The sequence below is a fragment of the Chelmon rostratus genome, chromosome 19 (genome assembly GCF_017976325.1).
Source record: "Chelmon rostratus isolate fCheRos1 chromosome 19, fCheRos1.pri, whole genome shotgun sequence".
NCBI classification, from domain to species: Eukaryota; Metazoa; Chordata; class Actinopteri; order Chaetodontiformes; family Chaetodontidae; genus Chelmon; species Chelmon rostratus.
In genome coordinates, this window is record NC_055676.1 from 24256704 (window position 1) to 24270713 (window position 14010).

At 39.7% G+C, this 14010-nt stretch overlaps 1 protein-coding gene across 1 annotated transcript in view; it reads right to left on the reverse strand.

The window, feature by feature from the left end:
* The window catches only part of fsd1l (fibronectin type III and SPRY domain containing 1-like), a 15882-nt gene continuing 1872 nt past the window's right edge, over positions 1–14010 (reverse strand). The window contains exons 3-16 of the mRNA XM_041960729.1: positions 11880–12011; positions 11385–11486; positions 10927–10949; positions 10468–10589; positions 9796–10032; positions 9080–9178; positions 8801–8930; positions 7185–7273; positions 6482–6736; positions 6030–6118; positions 3145–3242; positions 632–741; positions 321–478; positions 1–168 (exon numbers count right to left, since the gene is read on the reverse strand). Of these exons, the coding sequence (XP_041816663.1) occupies positions 1–168; positions 321–478; positions 632–741; positions 3145–3242; positions 6030–6118; positions 6482–6736; positions 7185–7273; positions 8801–8930; positions 9080–9178; positions 9796–10032; positions 10468–10589; positions 10927–10949; positions 11385–11486; positions 11880–12011 (1812 nt within the window). The remainder of the gene's footprint in view (positions 169–320; positions 479–631; positions 742–3144; positions 3243–6029; positions 6119–6481; positions 6737–7184; positions 7274–8800; positions 8931–9079; positions 9179–9795; positions 10033–10467; positions 10590–10926; positions 10950–11384; positions 11487–11879; positions 12012–14010) is intronic.

Genomic DNA, 14010 nt, shown 5'->3' on the forward strand with positions numbered 1-14010 from the left:
TCAGGCACCAATGATTTCCTCAGCAGCCCTTATAGTCCTCTGCAGTATGTTCTTGTCCTGTTTGGTGGCAGACCCAAACCAGATGACGATGGATGTGCATGGAACAGACTGGACCGTTCCTGTGTAGAACTGGATCAGCAGCTGCTGAGGAAGGTTGAACTTCCTGAGCTGAAACAGGAAGTACATCTTCTATTGAACCTTCTTGATGATTGAGGCTCTATTTGGAGTCCACCTTAGGTCCTGGGAGATAGTGGATCCCAGAAACCTGAAGGTTTCTATGGTGAAAACGGTTTTGAGGGACTTCTGATGTCCACTGTCACCTCCACAGTTTTGAGCATGTTCCGCTCCAGGTTGTTCTGACTGCACCAGAGGACCAACTGTTCCACCTCCGGTCTGTATGTAGACTCATCACCATCTCGGATGAGGCTGATGACCGTTGTGTCGTCTGCAGACTTCAGGAGTTTAACTGACGGGTCTCCTGAGGTGTGGTCATTGGTGTAGAGGGAGAAGAGCAGGGGGGAGAGTACTTATCCCTGGGGGTCTCCAGTGCTAATGGGGGTCTCCGGGTCTCCGGGTGCTGGATGTGATTTTTGATGCTTCCTGTCTGTCTGGAAGTTTGTTATCCACTGACCGGTGGAGGCTGGCTCAGTGAGCTGGGTGAGTCTAGAGCCAAAGTCCACAATCAGGATCCTTGCATATGTCCCTGGGTGGTCGAGGTGCTGCAGGATGTAGTGCAGTCCACTACGCCACAGACATCAGGACGAGGGGCCTGTAATCATTTCATCCTGAGCTGGAGAATTTGTTTAGCACAGCAGTTATTATAGAGCATTTGAAGCATGAGCAAACTTCACACAGCTCCAGTGATTTGTTGTAGATCAGTATGAAGATGGGTGTCAGCTGATCAGCACAGACTCATATAAATGAATGTTTCCATACACTCCTGGTGTGTGAACAGGGTCCGAAATAAACACCGACCAAGTGCCAAATGGAAACATTTGAAAGACTAGATTACCCTGCCACGGGGTGGCTGTGGCTCAGGTAGAGCGGGTCATTCACTTCAGGTTGGTGGTTCAACTGTGCAGTCAAATGTACCCTGACCCGACCAATCATTTCCTCTCTTGTTTCTCAGGGTTTTTACTGTATCACAACTAAAGGTTGTCAGCAACTTCCAGGGCTCAATACATAAACTCTTCCACTGCCTACAACACGAACATCTTACCAAATGCCCATAAAGCTACAACAAGCTCAAAACAACATCATAAAAGCAGTTCGCCCTGATATATCTGACCCCATCTACCCACAGCAGGTGGTTTCTCTCCCTTCTCCCAGCTCTTCCCTCATGAAAGTGAGGGAGTAGGGTGAGGTAGAGCGTGCAGCCCAAGCCGGGGGGGGAGAGTTCAGTCTGAACAGACGTCATAAATGATCACAAACATCAAGTGCTGTGTGGAATATTATGTTTTATTCTGTATTATTTTCTATATAAGATAGAATAGATTACACATTAAAATGACTGTCAGATGATGGGCTTTCTGAATATATACGTATAAATCAAATGTCAAAAAGAGCCTCTCTGCTTGCCCTTTAAAAAAAGAAAACTAACAAGGCCACACCCATTTTACACATTTTATGGCTTTATTAGCGATTTTCTATCTACTTTTTCTTCACAACCATCAAATGTTATATATCAAAATGACACTCTTCATCTGACCGTTCAGAAAATCTCTCTGAAAACAGAAAAATACAGAAATTACAGAAAAGCAAGAAAAACCATGAGTTAGACAGCTATAGCCAGGAAAGGGATCGTGAGAACAGAATAGATCTTTTCATTTCCTGGGGTTAAGCGGTGTATGGAACACAGGAAATCAACTTCAGTGTTTGGTTTTTGGGCTCTGATGGAGAGAAAATGAAAAAGTCTTTGAACTTAAACTGTGAGTGACCATTTCAGAGCCGTCCTGTGGTGCTGATTGTGCAGGACTCCCATTCAACTGATGTGGATTCCTGGGTGAATCTCTCCAGACTTGCTTGGACAGATTGAAGAATCAACAACCAGTTTGATAATCCCAGTAAGAGGTAAGGAGCAGCCCAGGACTCTCATGACAACACATAACTCATACTTTTATCTGAAGACAACTTGACTCTCTGCACAAAGTGGAACTAGAGCTGTCCTATCTAGACTAGAGCTGTCCTATCCAGTCTGGTGCGCATGAACTGATGAAGCCTGCTCGGATGAGAGGCGAAACGTCTTCCAAGACAAACTGACGAACGATTGAATGCCCTAAAGCTTACAATGACCTGGATGAATGAGAATATTCACAGGCACAATGGCCAAAATGCCCGATGATCTGCTGCCACTGACGATTTGTCCTAAAATCCCAGAAGAAATATTGATCTAGAAATTCAGCTTCAAATTTAGATTGACCTTAAAGTGCCGGAAAACAACTTCAGATCAGGTCAAAATCCATCTATGGAAACACATCTTTCAACTCAGGTTTTAAAATCCACTTACAGCAATACAGCTTGAAAATCTGATTGAATACAGGAGAATACAGTTTTAGATCATATAAGTCCAATACTGGCCTCCCTGCTTTAGTTTTCCATTCATTTCTGCATTGATTTAACAATTTTATTGTTGGCCTTTAAAAGCTTTATATGACCAGACCCAGATTTATATCACAGACTCACCCCTTATGAGCATGGGTGCAGAGTCCAATTTGTGACCGAAGGAATTCTTGCTTTTTCAGTCCCTGGGTCCCAAACTCTGGAATTACTTACCTGCCGAAGTTTTAGCTTTAGCTGATTTCAAATCGCCTTATAAAATATTCTTTTTTTTCAAGCTTTTATCGGTGTGAGAATTTTATTCTATATATATATTTTTTTTTTTTCAAATCAAAATATATATATTGTTCAAACAAGAACAAACAAGAATAGTCAACAAAGTGTGTTAAGTATTTTCTTAATTTCATAGTTTTTTTAAATATAATATTTCCAATCAATATTTAGAAAATAAATAAATTAAATATTTAATGTTTCTTTATATTAAATTACAATCAATTAATTTAATTACAGTATATAAATCGAATAACTTAATAATACCACTGAAAGACTATCACAAAAAATCAAATCACAAGTAGGAGGATGATCTACTGTGACAAGCTGCTGAGGATCCGATTGGTGGAGAAGAAATTACCCATAAAGCTCGGCACCTGCAGGCCCGTCTTTATAGCGATACCACCGCACCAAACCTGCAACACAGTTTGAATACCGTTAGTACTGCAATACCTGAGGATGAGTGCTTCACTGAAAAGTACTGCTTCAAATACAGCAGGAGGACAGAAACTGATAAAGGCCACTTGTCCAGAGAGTCACATGACCACAGTGTTGTGTCTTCATGATGTTACAGGTCCTCAGTGTCACAGGTCATAGGTTGAGGTTAGCTGCATCATCTGTCAGTGAAGGCTGGGTAGATGTAGTATGAGATGCAGGATACTACAGTGTGGTGTAGCACTGACAGTGAAGGTAGGATGGATGTATTAGATAAAGTATACTGTAGCATGATGTAGAGCTGACTGTGGAGGCTGAGTAAAAATAATAATAAACTTTTTGATAAAGCATTTTTCTGAACAATGTTACAAGTGCTTCATAAATCAGAAGAAAAACAACAATAAAATAAAATAAAATAGCATAATAAAAAGGTCAAACTGACGGGGAAAGAAAGAACAGAATGAATAAATGTGAAAAAGATTAAACAGATTGGAATAAAAACAACATAATAAAATGTATATCAAATATTTACAAAAGCTTTCACAAAAAGGAAAGTTTTAAGATAATTTTAAGAAGACACTCAGACTGAGTTCAGAAGGCAGAGTGTTCCATCGTTTGGGGGCTCTGAAAGTAAAAGCCTAATTGCATCTGTGTGACGGGAGAAACAGCAGGGCTCCTCCACAGATGTTAATGGTCAAGAGGACATGGACCAGGTCAACAGAGCAGAGATGTTTTTAGGGGCAACACCATTTAAGACCTTAAACGTAAGCAATAAAATGTTAAAATCAATTTGAAAACTAACAGGGAGCCGATGTAGGGAGTCAAGCACAGTGATGATGTGATGATGCCTCTTTGTTCCAGTATGGTGGATGGGAGCCCTGGCTGATACCTGAGTGAGGTGCATTGCAGTAATCAAGCCGAGAACAGATAAAAGCATGTAGAACTTTTTGTGGATCGGCATTTGATAAAAATTACCCACTTTAATAGAATAACTTGAGCTGGAAGAAACACGACTAACACTTTTGACTTGATCATCAAGCAGATTTTAGCATCAAATATTCACACTAGATTCCCAGCAGCCAGTATAATATTATTTGAAAGACCAACAAAAAGAATTTGGGTGACCGAACAGAATGGCCTCAGACTTATCATCATTACATTTGAGGAAATTTTGACACTTTCAGGATTTGATATCTGAGAGGCAGGTCGTGGGATTATCTAGGCTGCTCGGATGTGTGGGTTTTAATGGAATGTATAATTTAGTGTTACTGGCATAAAAATGGTAAACAAAAAACAAAAGGGGGCCAAGAAATAACCCTTGAGGGACACCACAGTTCAGCTAAGAATGACAGAACAAGTTCTGTTGGAGAGGTTTGTGCATATTAAGCTCAGAGCCGAGCCCTTGATACCTCGATACCCAGGCCTCCAAACGATGTAACAAGATACTGTGATCGACTGTGTCAAAGCAGCACTTTAATCTAAGAGAAAATCAAGCCTCTGTCTGCGGTGGGTCATTAGTAGCACTGACAAGTGCTGTCTCAGTACTGTGAAGTGCTCTAAAAACTGAACTGAAACTAGAAACTGTTAAAAACACTTATTATTCATAAAATATATCAGCTTGGATTAAATTATTTTCTCCAGAACATTAGATAAAATGAGTGGGTGAACAATGGCATACTTAAAACTGTTTGGAAAAGAACCAGCCGGTCAGGGCTAACAGTCGGGAAAACCTCCATGAGCAGCTTGTGGGGATGATATCCAAGGTGCAGGAGTATAAGTTTGTATGGGAGACTGTACTCCCTAACACTGACATTATGATGGGCTGAAGCTTTCTCAAAGCATCAGAATTGACATGGAGAATGGAAAGAACGCGAGGGTCAGGATGGATTTGGGACCTGATATCCTCCACCTTCTTGTCAAAAGGATAGCTCAGCATCAGGTACAGGAGAAGAAGTTGAGGGACCAGTAATAACATAATCAAGTATCTTAAACAGAACTTTAGGATTATGGTTGTTTCTAGTTGCAGAAAAGTAATCCATTCTTGCATCATTAACGGCTAAACAAAAAAAAAACAAACAACAAAGCCATTCACACATGGCTCCAGGAGCCTCCCAATGACAACAATGGGACACTAACGAGGCTAACAACTGTCGTTGACACCCAGGGGTTGCACCCTACCCCGCCTTAATGGGGGGATCGTTTGCCTCACAATAGAGTGATACCATTCTTGATTTTGGGGGTTGGCCTCACTCAGGGGATAAATACTTGAACCTAACATCATCTCATTGGACTAGAGCTGTCCTATCTAGTCTGGTTGCGTACGAACTGATGAAGCCTGCTCGGATGAGAGGCGAAACGTCTTCTAAGACAAACTGACGAGGTCCAGTTGCGAACGATTGAATGCCCTAAAGCCGATTAACGGCTAAGTTAACATTTGGTGAGTTACATGCTGTTACTGTGTTTTTGACCTTCCATTGTCTCTCATGGGCTCAAGTGTGATTGTTCAACTAGGGAAGGGTAATTAATTTAGTTTCCTGATTTTAAATGGTGCAATTTGATCAAGGATGGGACGGCACTTATTGTTAAATTAACTTTACGGTGAATCTTGAATGAAGAGGAGATACAATGGAATTATATGGTGGAATTAAAATGTGAGGAACAGATGTAGTATTACATGCAGTACACTGCAGTGTGGTTTGGTACCAATAGTGACTGTGAGGTAGAAGCTGTATTAAATGCAGTATACTACAGTGTGGTGTAGTACTGACGGTGAAGGCGGGGACGAGCGGCTGGCTGAACTTTGTTTTGAAGGAGTGAAGAAGATGAAGACGATCGACATCAATGAACAATAAGTCACCTGAAACACAAAGAGAAAGTTCAAAGACTCTTGCAAACAAACAGTGAGCCGAACAAGGAGAGTTGAACCTTTGTGAATCGCTGTAAATACTGTAACCTTTTAAAAAAATGTATTTTTGTTATGAAATAAGTGTTGTGAAGTGTCAGTTAATGGTTAAAGTGTTGAGTGTTGCATTTAAGAAATCAGTTCAAATCTAATCACTGAAAGCATGTTAATATTTAAATTATTTTGTGTGAGTTAACAGGTGAAGAGATAAATCTTAAAGCAGTTATACTAAAATCTGAAGTGACAGTGGAACTGTAAATGATTAAAGAAAGTTCAAAAGTATAAACAACGGAAGAAAACACAAAATCAGACAAGTACCGTTGTCATAGTCACAGTAGATTCCAATTCGCCCAGGCAATGGCCAATCCAGGGCCTTCGCTCGATTGTTGTGCTTAGCAGCGAGCGAGTTCTGCAGCCATTGGCTGGCGTGGAGACACCATGAACCAGCACTCTTCCCTAATTGGTCGAAGCGGCCCAGGTTTGCCCGGTAGGCCACGCCCACACTGAATGACTTCCAGTCAAGCAGGGGGCGGAGCTCCCAGTAGTGACAGCCGGCGATCATCTCCTGGTCACCTAGGAGACAGAAGATAAAAAAATTCTTACGAAAGGTAGAAAATATCTGATTTTACACAGTGTGAAGAAAAATCTACAAAAGATTTATGAATTTTTATTCTAGATTAAATAGAAAAAAAACTAAAAATAACAGTCGGTATTAACAGGAACAGTCTTTCCTGTTCCAGCTTTCAAAATAATGTAACTTTCAGTCAAATGAAACGATGGGCGTTGCCGGTGCTGACAGATTACAGCAATATGTCCAAATAAAAGCACTCAAACTAAAACACTGGCTTCAAGTTATGTCATTCAAAACAAAAACCAACAATAATGACTAATATATAAAAAAAGTTATATTTTTTCCAATCAATATTTGATTATGACAGTAATTAAAATGACTTTGAATGTATGTTTATTGTACTGAATTTGTGTTAACCGAAAAATCATACAACTCAGTGAAATGAAATACCCAGCACGGTGTATGACTCTCCGGCAAACCGGTCGCGTCCTGCTCGACTTCCTGCTGTCTTACTGGGAGAGGGTGTGGCGCTTCTGCTGCTACAGCAATTCAAAATAAAAAACAAGTTAAAGATTGAAGATTTAAAACCATTTAACCTCAGAGAGAATTACAGTGGAAACAGGTGACAGAGCCAATGAGGTTGTGCCAAAGCGATAATGCAGCAAAGAGAAAAATGAAAAACATGAATAAAACAGAACAAATATAACCTTAGATTGATTTAAAAGACGTGTGCATACAGCTGTTATATTGTACTGAAGAGAATAAATTCTTACCAATACAGTAGACAGATATACATGAGTCTGACATTTATCACAATAAATACAACTGCTGTAATATTAATTGTTAAATCAAATGTTTGCTTTCATTTAAGGTTTTGACATACATTTCTAAAAAGTTAAATATATAACATGTTAAATAAATAAAACCATAAATTATCTGTGTTGTAATTTTGAAACAACAATTGAAACAAGTGATTTGATTTTTTAAATATGTTGAACATGTTTGAGGACACAACAGAAACAAATTGTGCAACTATAGTTTTACCAGCATCAATAAAATCGAGATACAAAACATGAAGATCTGCAAATTAAACACTGATGTGATGTCAGCAGTGATTTCGCAAGAGATGTGATTGGTTGCATGAAGCAAGAAATGGTGGATGAAGAAAGTGATTGGTGACACAGTGGTTGCTAGGCAACCAGTCAGCGATAGCAGTTTCTACCTGAGCACGTTGGAGAGGACGCAGTACGGAGACTGCAGAGGGACAAAAAGGTCAAAACACACAAACAGCAGTAGAGAACAATCAAGAATAAAACTACGTCATTAAGTCAGCAGTGAAGACGAGATTTATTTTGAATCCCTTAATTCACTCTTTCAGTCCAAGAAGTGGTCTATTCGCTGTCAATCAAAAGATCAATAGAAAATTAACTCTCACGATTGATTGTTTAATTGGTGAGGTGGCTTGGCAAATTGTGTACTGATTGGCTAATGGTCAAGGTGGATGTGCATAGAGGGCAGGTGGTTTACGTTACACATATTGAAGATCAGGTTTTATAAGACAAATCAAGGTTAAAAACAGTGCAACTAATTTTTACTGAACCCACATCCGCACCCCCATCAGTGAGAACTGAACAGGTGCAACATGTCCGTGTGTGCAGCTACTGAGACAAACAATCAACTGCAAACGTACCACATTTTCAAAATCAAACTTCAATTACGATTCAGATCAACCCAGATATGAACTAGACCTTAGACCAGCAGTTGGTGAAACATGCACCACAAGGCCCGTTTAGTAGCTGTTCTGGAGCTTTCGACTGTCCCGCATGATCTCTGCAGCTGGAGTCTCTCTGTCGTGAAAATGTAGATGTTGAAGTCCTTCGAGAAGCGCTTAGGTCTGAATATCAGTCTGAAAACTGGATAGCTGCTGAGGAACAATCAAAACCCCTAGAACAGCTAATAAATTGATTTTGTGGTGAACCCCCCCCCCCCCCCCCCCCAATAAAATGATTCCCAGAGCAGCTTAGCTATAAAAGTTTGATGACATCATCAGGGGCACCTTTCCTCACCTGCTTTTGTTCTCTTTTCCTCTGAGTCGGGGGTCATGACCTTTGACCCCCTGAGGCTCCCAGGTCACCATGTCGCCCTGAACCTTCAGCTCAGTGTGAGCTGTAGCTGCATCAAACCCAAAATTATAAGCTACAATAAAACAAGAGGAGAAAATTATTTCCTGCAGTAAAACGTGTATAAACACATTAATTTCATTTAATTTAATCACTAATTCATTAATTTATCATTTGCTCTTTTATTTTTTTCATCCATTCCTTCATTCACTCATTGATGTTCACCTCTGGTTTCCATGGTGATGGGCTCAGAGAACTCGCCGGCAGCCATTTTGTTTCTTGCTCGAACCCTAACGATGATGAACTGAGAGTCAAATTTCAGACCTGAAACATTAATAAAAAAAGCTTTTTAATTTCGAATGATTTTATTTCACAAGTAAAACCATTAGTGTGAGAGTCTACAGCCATGCTAGATGCTCTTTGAAGCTAAATGCTAACATCAGCATCCTAACATGTCGATGATGTTTACCATGATCTTCTTCTTAGTTTAGCATATTAGCATGCAAAGATTGGCTAATTAGCCTTGTCCTTGTGAAACGCCATGTTCGCATGTTTCTAAGAACAGCTAAAGTGCTGTTGACTCACTCATTTTACTGGGGATGCATCAGAGGGTAACTTGAATAAACTTAACAGCACAAGTATTCCAGCAGAAAGCAGAGGATAAAGAAGCTAACAACAGGAATTTTGGTTTGCTGTTTCATCACTAAATTCACTCCTTAGAATTTGTGTGATGAGAAATCATCTATAGATTTTGAATGTTGGCATTTTCACGGCAAATGATGACGAACGGGAAAAAGCGTTTTCGGAGTCGAGAAGCTTCTGCGGGGGTAGCTATCCAAACCAGCCGGCCAGTGACACTCACAGACACGTCACTCTGGCAGACCACCTGAACGGGCCACACATGTGACCTCTGACCTGCGATGTGACCTCTGACCTCTCACCTGAGACAGTGACGTATGTCTCTCTGATGTTGTGGATTTTTTCCCAGCATGCCTCCCCTGCGGCCCTCAGAGAGCTGTCGCGGTTTGTTTTTCGATATTCAAGTTCATAGCATTCAATTGGTCCACTGACACTGATGTCACTATCGCTGTCAGCCTCACCGGCTGGTTGCCAGGCCACCTTGACGGTGTTGTCACAAATGACACAGCTGGAAACATCGATCTCTGGAGTTCTAGGAACTGTAAGAAAAAAAAAATCATTTAAAAGCAATAATCTCAAATCAAGGCCCTCTTACTGGCCTGTTCTGGACCTGTCAATGTTTTCCCACAGTCTTCATCTGCAAATGAAAAATCATGTGATATGCCCCCCCCGTGTTCTGAAGAGCTAAATTTCTCCATTGTGAGATTAATAAAGTCTTATGTATCTAAATGCTCTGTCAATGTCAGTAAGTTAACTTTAAATAAAGATTTTTTTGTCAATGTTCAGAAATGTATTTAAAAAGAGCTTTAAGAAGACATTTTTTAACGATACAAAACAATCACAAAAAACAGTGTAAGTATATAAAAGGAGTTTTGGCAAAAGGTTCTAAACATTGTCCAAAATAAAACATGAGGAGAGATAAAAAGAAGTAATAAATACATAAGAAATGGAGAAACTGAAGAGCTGTGATTCACCTGGCAGGAAGTGAAGTCGCTGAAGTCCTGCCCTCTCCATGCTAAAGTCCACGGTAAATTGCGACATGTTCTCTGACACTGTGGGACGAGCTGTCAGCCGGAACGCTGGAGCCATGGTTACCCTGGCAACAGGAGGGGGTGGGGTACCATCGGGGGCAGGTTGTCAAAGGGCCGTGGTTTATGTGCAAATCATCAAATTGCTGTGATTATTTCATAATTCTGGACTTTGATTTATTAGTTGAAATTGTGTTAATGTTTGAGAAGAAATCAACAAAATAGAAAACTTTAATGTAAAAAAATCAAAATAAATGTAATTAAAATTAAAACAACTGAACAATAACAGTAAACAGGATGAATGACCACATAATTAGAATCTAATGACAAATTGTCTTTTAATAAATAAATGATAATAAGTTACACAGCAAACATTCAGTTGCATAAGATCATAGTCTGACAAACCTTTCTTTGATTTGTTTGGCAGCCTGAAAAAGAGAACGAAAAAAGAAACTTTAAATGTTTTGTGATGCCCCTCCCACTATCTTGGAGGCTGTCCCAGCAGCCTCAGCATGTGATTGGCTGATGAGGCTCACCTGTGAATTCTGGCCCATGTGTCCACGTCATTTCTCTCCCTTCCTACTGCTCGCACACAGAATCTTTGTCTCTTTGTTTCTCTTATGATTCGTGTTTAACAACTAATTCTTGTTTTATGTAAAATCATTTGCATCATTTGTCGCAGTGCCCTAACCTGTTTGTGACAATTTAATAATTAATTTCCAATAAAATTTGCTTTATTCATGAGTGTTCTTTATGTTTGTAGCTCGATCATGTTTGTTTACTTAGTGTTTTGGATACAGTGGAAAGTTTGTGACGTTATGTTCCTTGAAAGATTTAAAGTCTTCATCCTCCTCTCATCCTACCTTTAGGAATTCTTCTTCATTGCTGATCGTCAGTGTTTGATTTGCGAATTCAAGCAGTTCTTCGCACGACAGCAGAGCACACTTTCCCTCTGACAGCTGCTTCTGAAAAATTGCAAACACATCAGCATATCAACATAATCATTCAGAAAATAACTTTTATATGAGAAGAGAGGACATGAAGCAAAAGAAAATGAAAAGAAGCTGCCATTTCCAAGGAGAAATATTCGTCAAAATGAGGAATTTTATTTAAAAAGTAAGTAAAGTTTAAAACAAAAAACAGTAAAACAGTAGTATTTTTTTAAAGAGAAGCTTTGTATAGGCAGAAAAGATACATATTTTATTGATTTTTTAAATTTAATTTTTAAAATACTAGAAACACTTCTAAGGAATTGTCGTACAGTGAGAGAAAAAAAGAACATTTCGAGGGAAATCATTAAAAGAAGATCAGTGTGAAAGCAAAGAAGTTTCTTAAGCATGAAAAACAAACTTCATTACCTGAAGCTCCGCCTCTTTCCTCTGCTTCTCCTCCTTAATGACACAACGAAGCTCAGCCCCCTTCTCCTCTAGTGCAGAGCTTAGTCGTTCAAGCTCCACCTCTAGATCTGACATCACCTTATATGACTCCTCCTGATTGGACAGACAGATCACAAGTTATTGTATGTTTTTACTCTTCCCTTCCATTTATCACCGTCTACAAATCATTTTGTCAAAACTTAAGGCCTGAATGCTTCTTCCAAGTAAAGCAAATTTCCATGAAAAAAGTAGTTTAATCATTTTACAGAATTCATGTTACATAAAATTGGTGTGGCTCCAAAAGGAAATGAAACAATAAGCAACTCATTCATTTTGCTACCGGTAAAAACAGGGCGACAGCTACAGATGTAGACAATCATCCAGTCTTCCAAAGTTTCCTGTCTGGCCTGTAGAATACTATAGAATTAAGGATATTTGAGCACCTAACATAATTCATCAGTGGAAGAGGTCCAGTTCGTCCTGACAGTGATTCAGATTCACTTTCGTACCCCTTTGCAATCAGCCAAAAATCTATTATTCATAGTTTGCCCATTCTACAGAGTAAGATTATTCTGCAGCTCAATCCTTTCTACCCCATGGACCCATCGTCAAACCTCTCACCTCCTAGGCTGCTCATTCGTTTTAGCCAACAGCAGCACATAGGCCCGACCAGGAGGCAACTCTAGAGCTGTTGGAGAATCACTAAGCTTGTGTCTTACACAACAGGCATCACTTGGGTTAGTTTTTGTTAGCCATCGGTTGTGTTCAGTTTCAAACAGGGTTTTTTTTTTTGCTTCCTTGGATCCTGAAGAGGAGTTTTTTTTTGGGTGAGATAAGGACTCATTTATTGGTAGTGGACCTGCTGGTTTTGTATTGAGCACGGACTGCCTCCTTAGTGGAAGTCTGAGAGCATTTTCTTCTTAAGTATCTAGTTGTCATGATGGATTTTACATGTTTTTTGAGTCTGTTCACACTGATGTAGACTTGTAGAAATAACATTAATTTTGTAAGAAATTGTCTTTACAATGTCTTTGGACAAATGTAGTTGATGACCCCTGACTTAAAAGCTTAAAGATAATTCAGGAGAATAATGATGTATGAGCCTAAAAGTTTCTGCATGTGAAACAGGGCGTTGGTCACCTTCCACAGAGTACTGAGCCAGGGTCTGCTTTGGTACCATGGACTGGCAAAAGTGCCTTTTTTTCCCCTGAGAGGAGCTGAACTATGACACTACCCATTTGTACCTGTTTGGGTTTATCCACCCAGAGATCGTCTGGAATACACTGCTTAATTCTACAGGATGATCGCTAACAGATAACAACTGCCATTTGCTTCTAAGGTAGCTGTTGCTGGCAAAGACCCAGGTCCTGGTAGAGGTGGGAGAGATGGCACAGTGGTGAGTGCACTTGTCCATGCTGCAGTTGTCAATTTTAGATCCCATTTCATTGCTGGAATGTACAAAACTGTGGCTGTGCCTCCTGTTGCTCAGGATGTAGAGTGTAATCATAAGATCTGTGGTTCAATCAATAGCTCCTGCAGTCAACATGTACCCTTGGCCAGGATACTGAACCTGAAATTGCTCCTGATGCTCTGCGAGTGTGCATGAATGGTTAGTGCTTGTGTTAAGCAGGTGGCACTTTGCATGTCTCCGTGAGTGGATGAATTTTGGCTTGTGTTGTAAAAGCACTTTGAGAGGTCAGTAAGATGAGAAAAGTGCTAAATAAAAGCAGTTCAATGACTATTTACTAGTGGTGGCTGAATTTTGTAGTGTGGTAGCACCTGGCCGTTCTCATCAGGTGAGTGTTTCTTTTTTGTAAATTACTTTCTTTTGTCTATTTCCACTGAGAAATACAATGCTAATACGTGTACCAAGCTACCTAGATGCTGGTTGAAGAAAGGCATAGCAAAACAGCAAAAAAACAAAAAAACATGCAAAACCACACACAACTGAAAACCAGTCTCAAAGATGACTAGTTGAGGGTGTACTTAGAACATATTATCAGAAACTGAGCCAATTCTTTAATAGTTTCATTCCACAATAAAAACATGTTACTCCAAACAATAATGTTGTAAAATTTGGAACATTTGGATGAAACACCTATATAGTAAAATA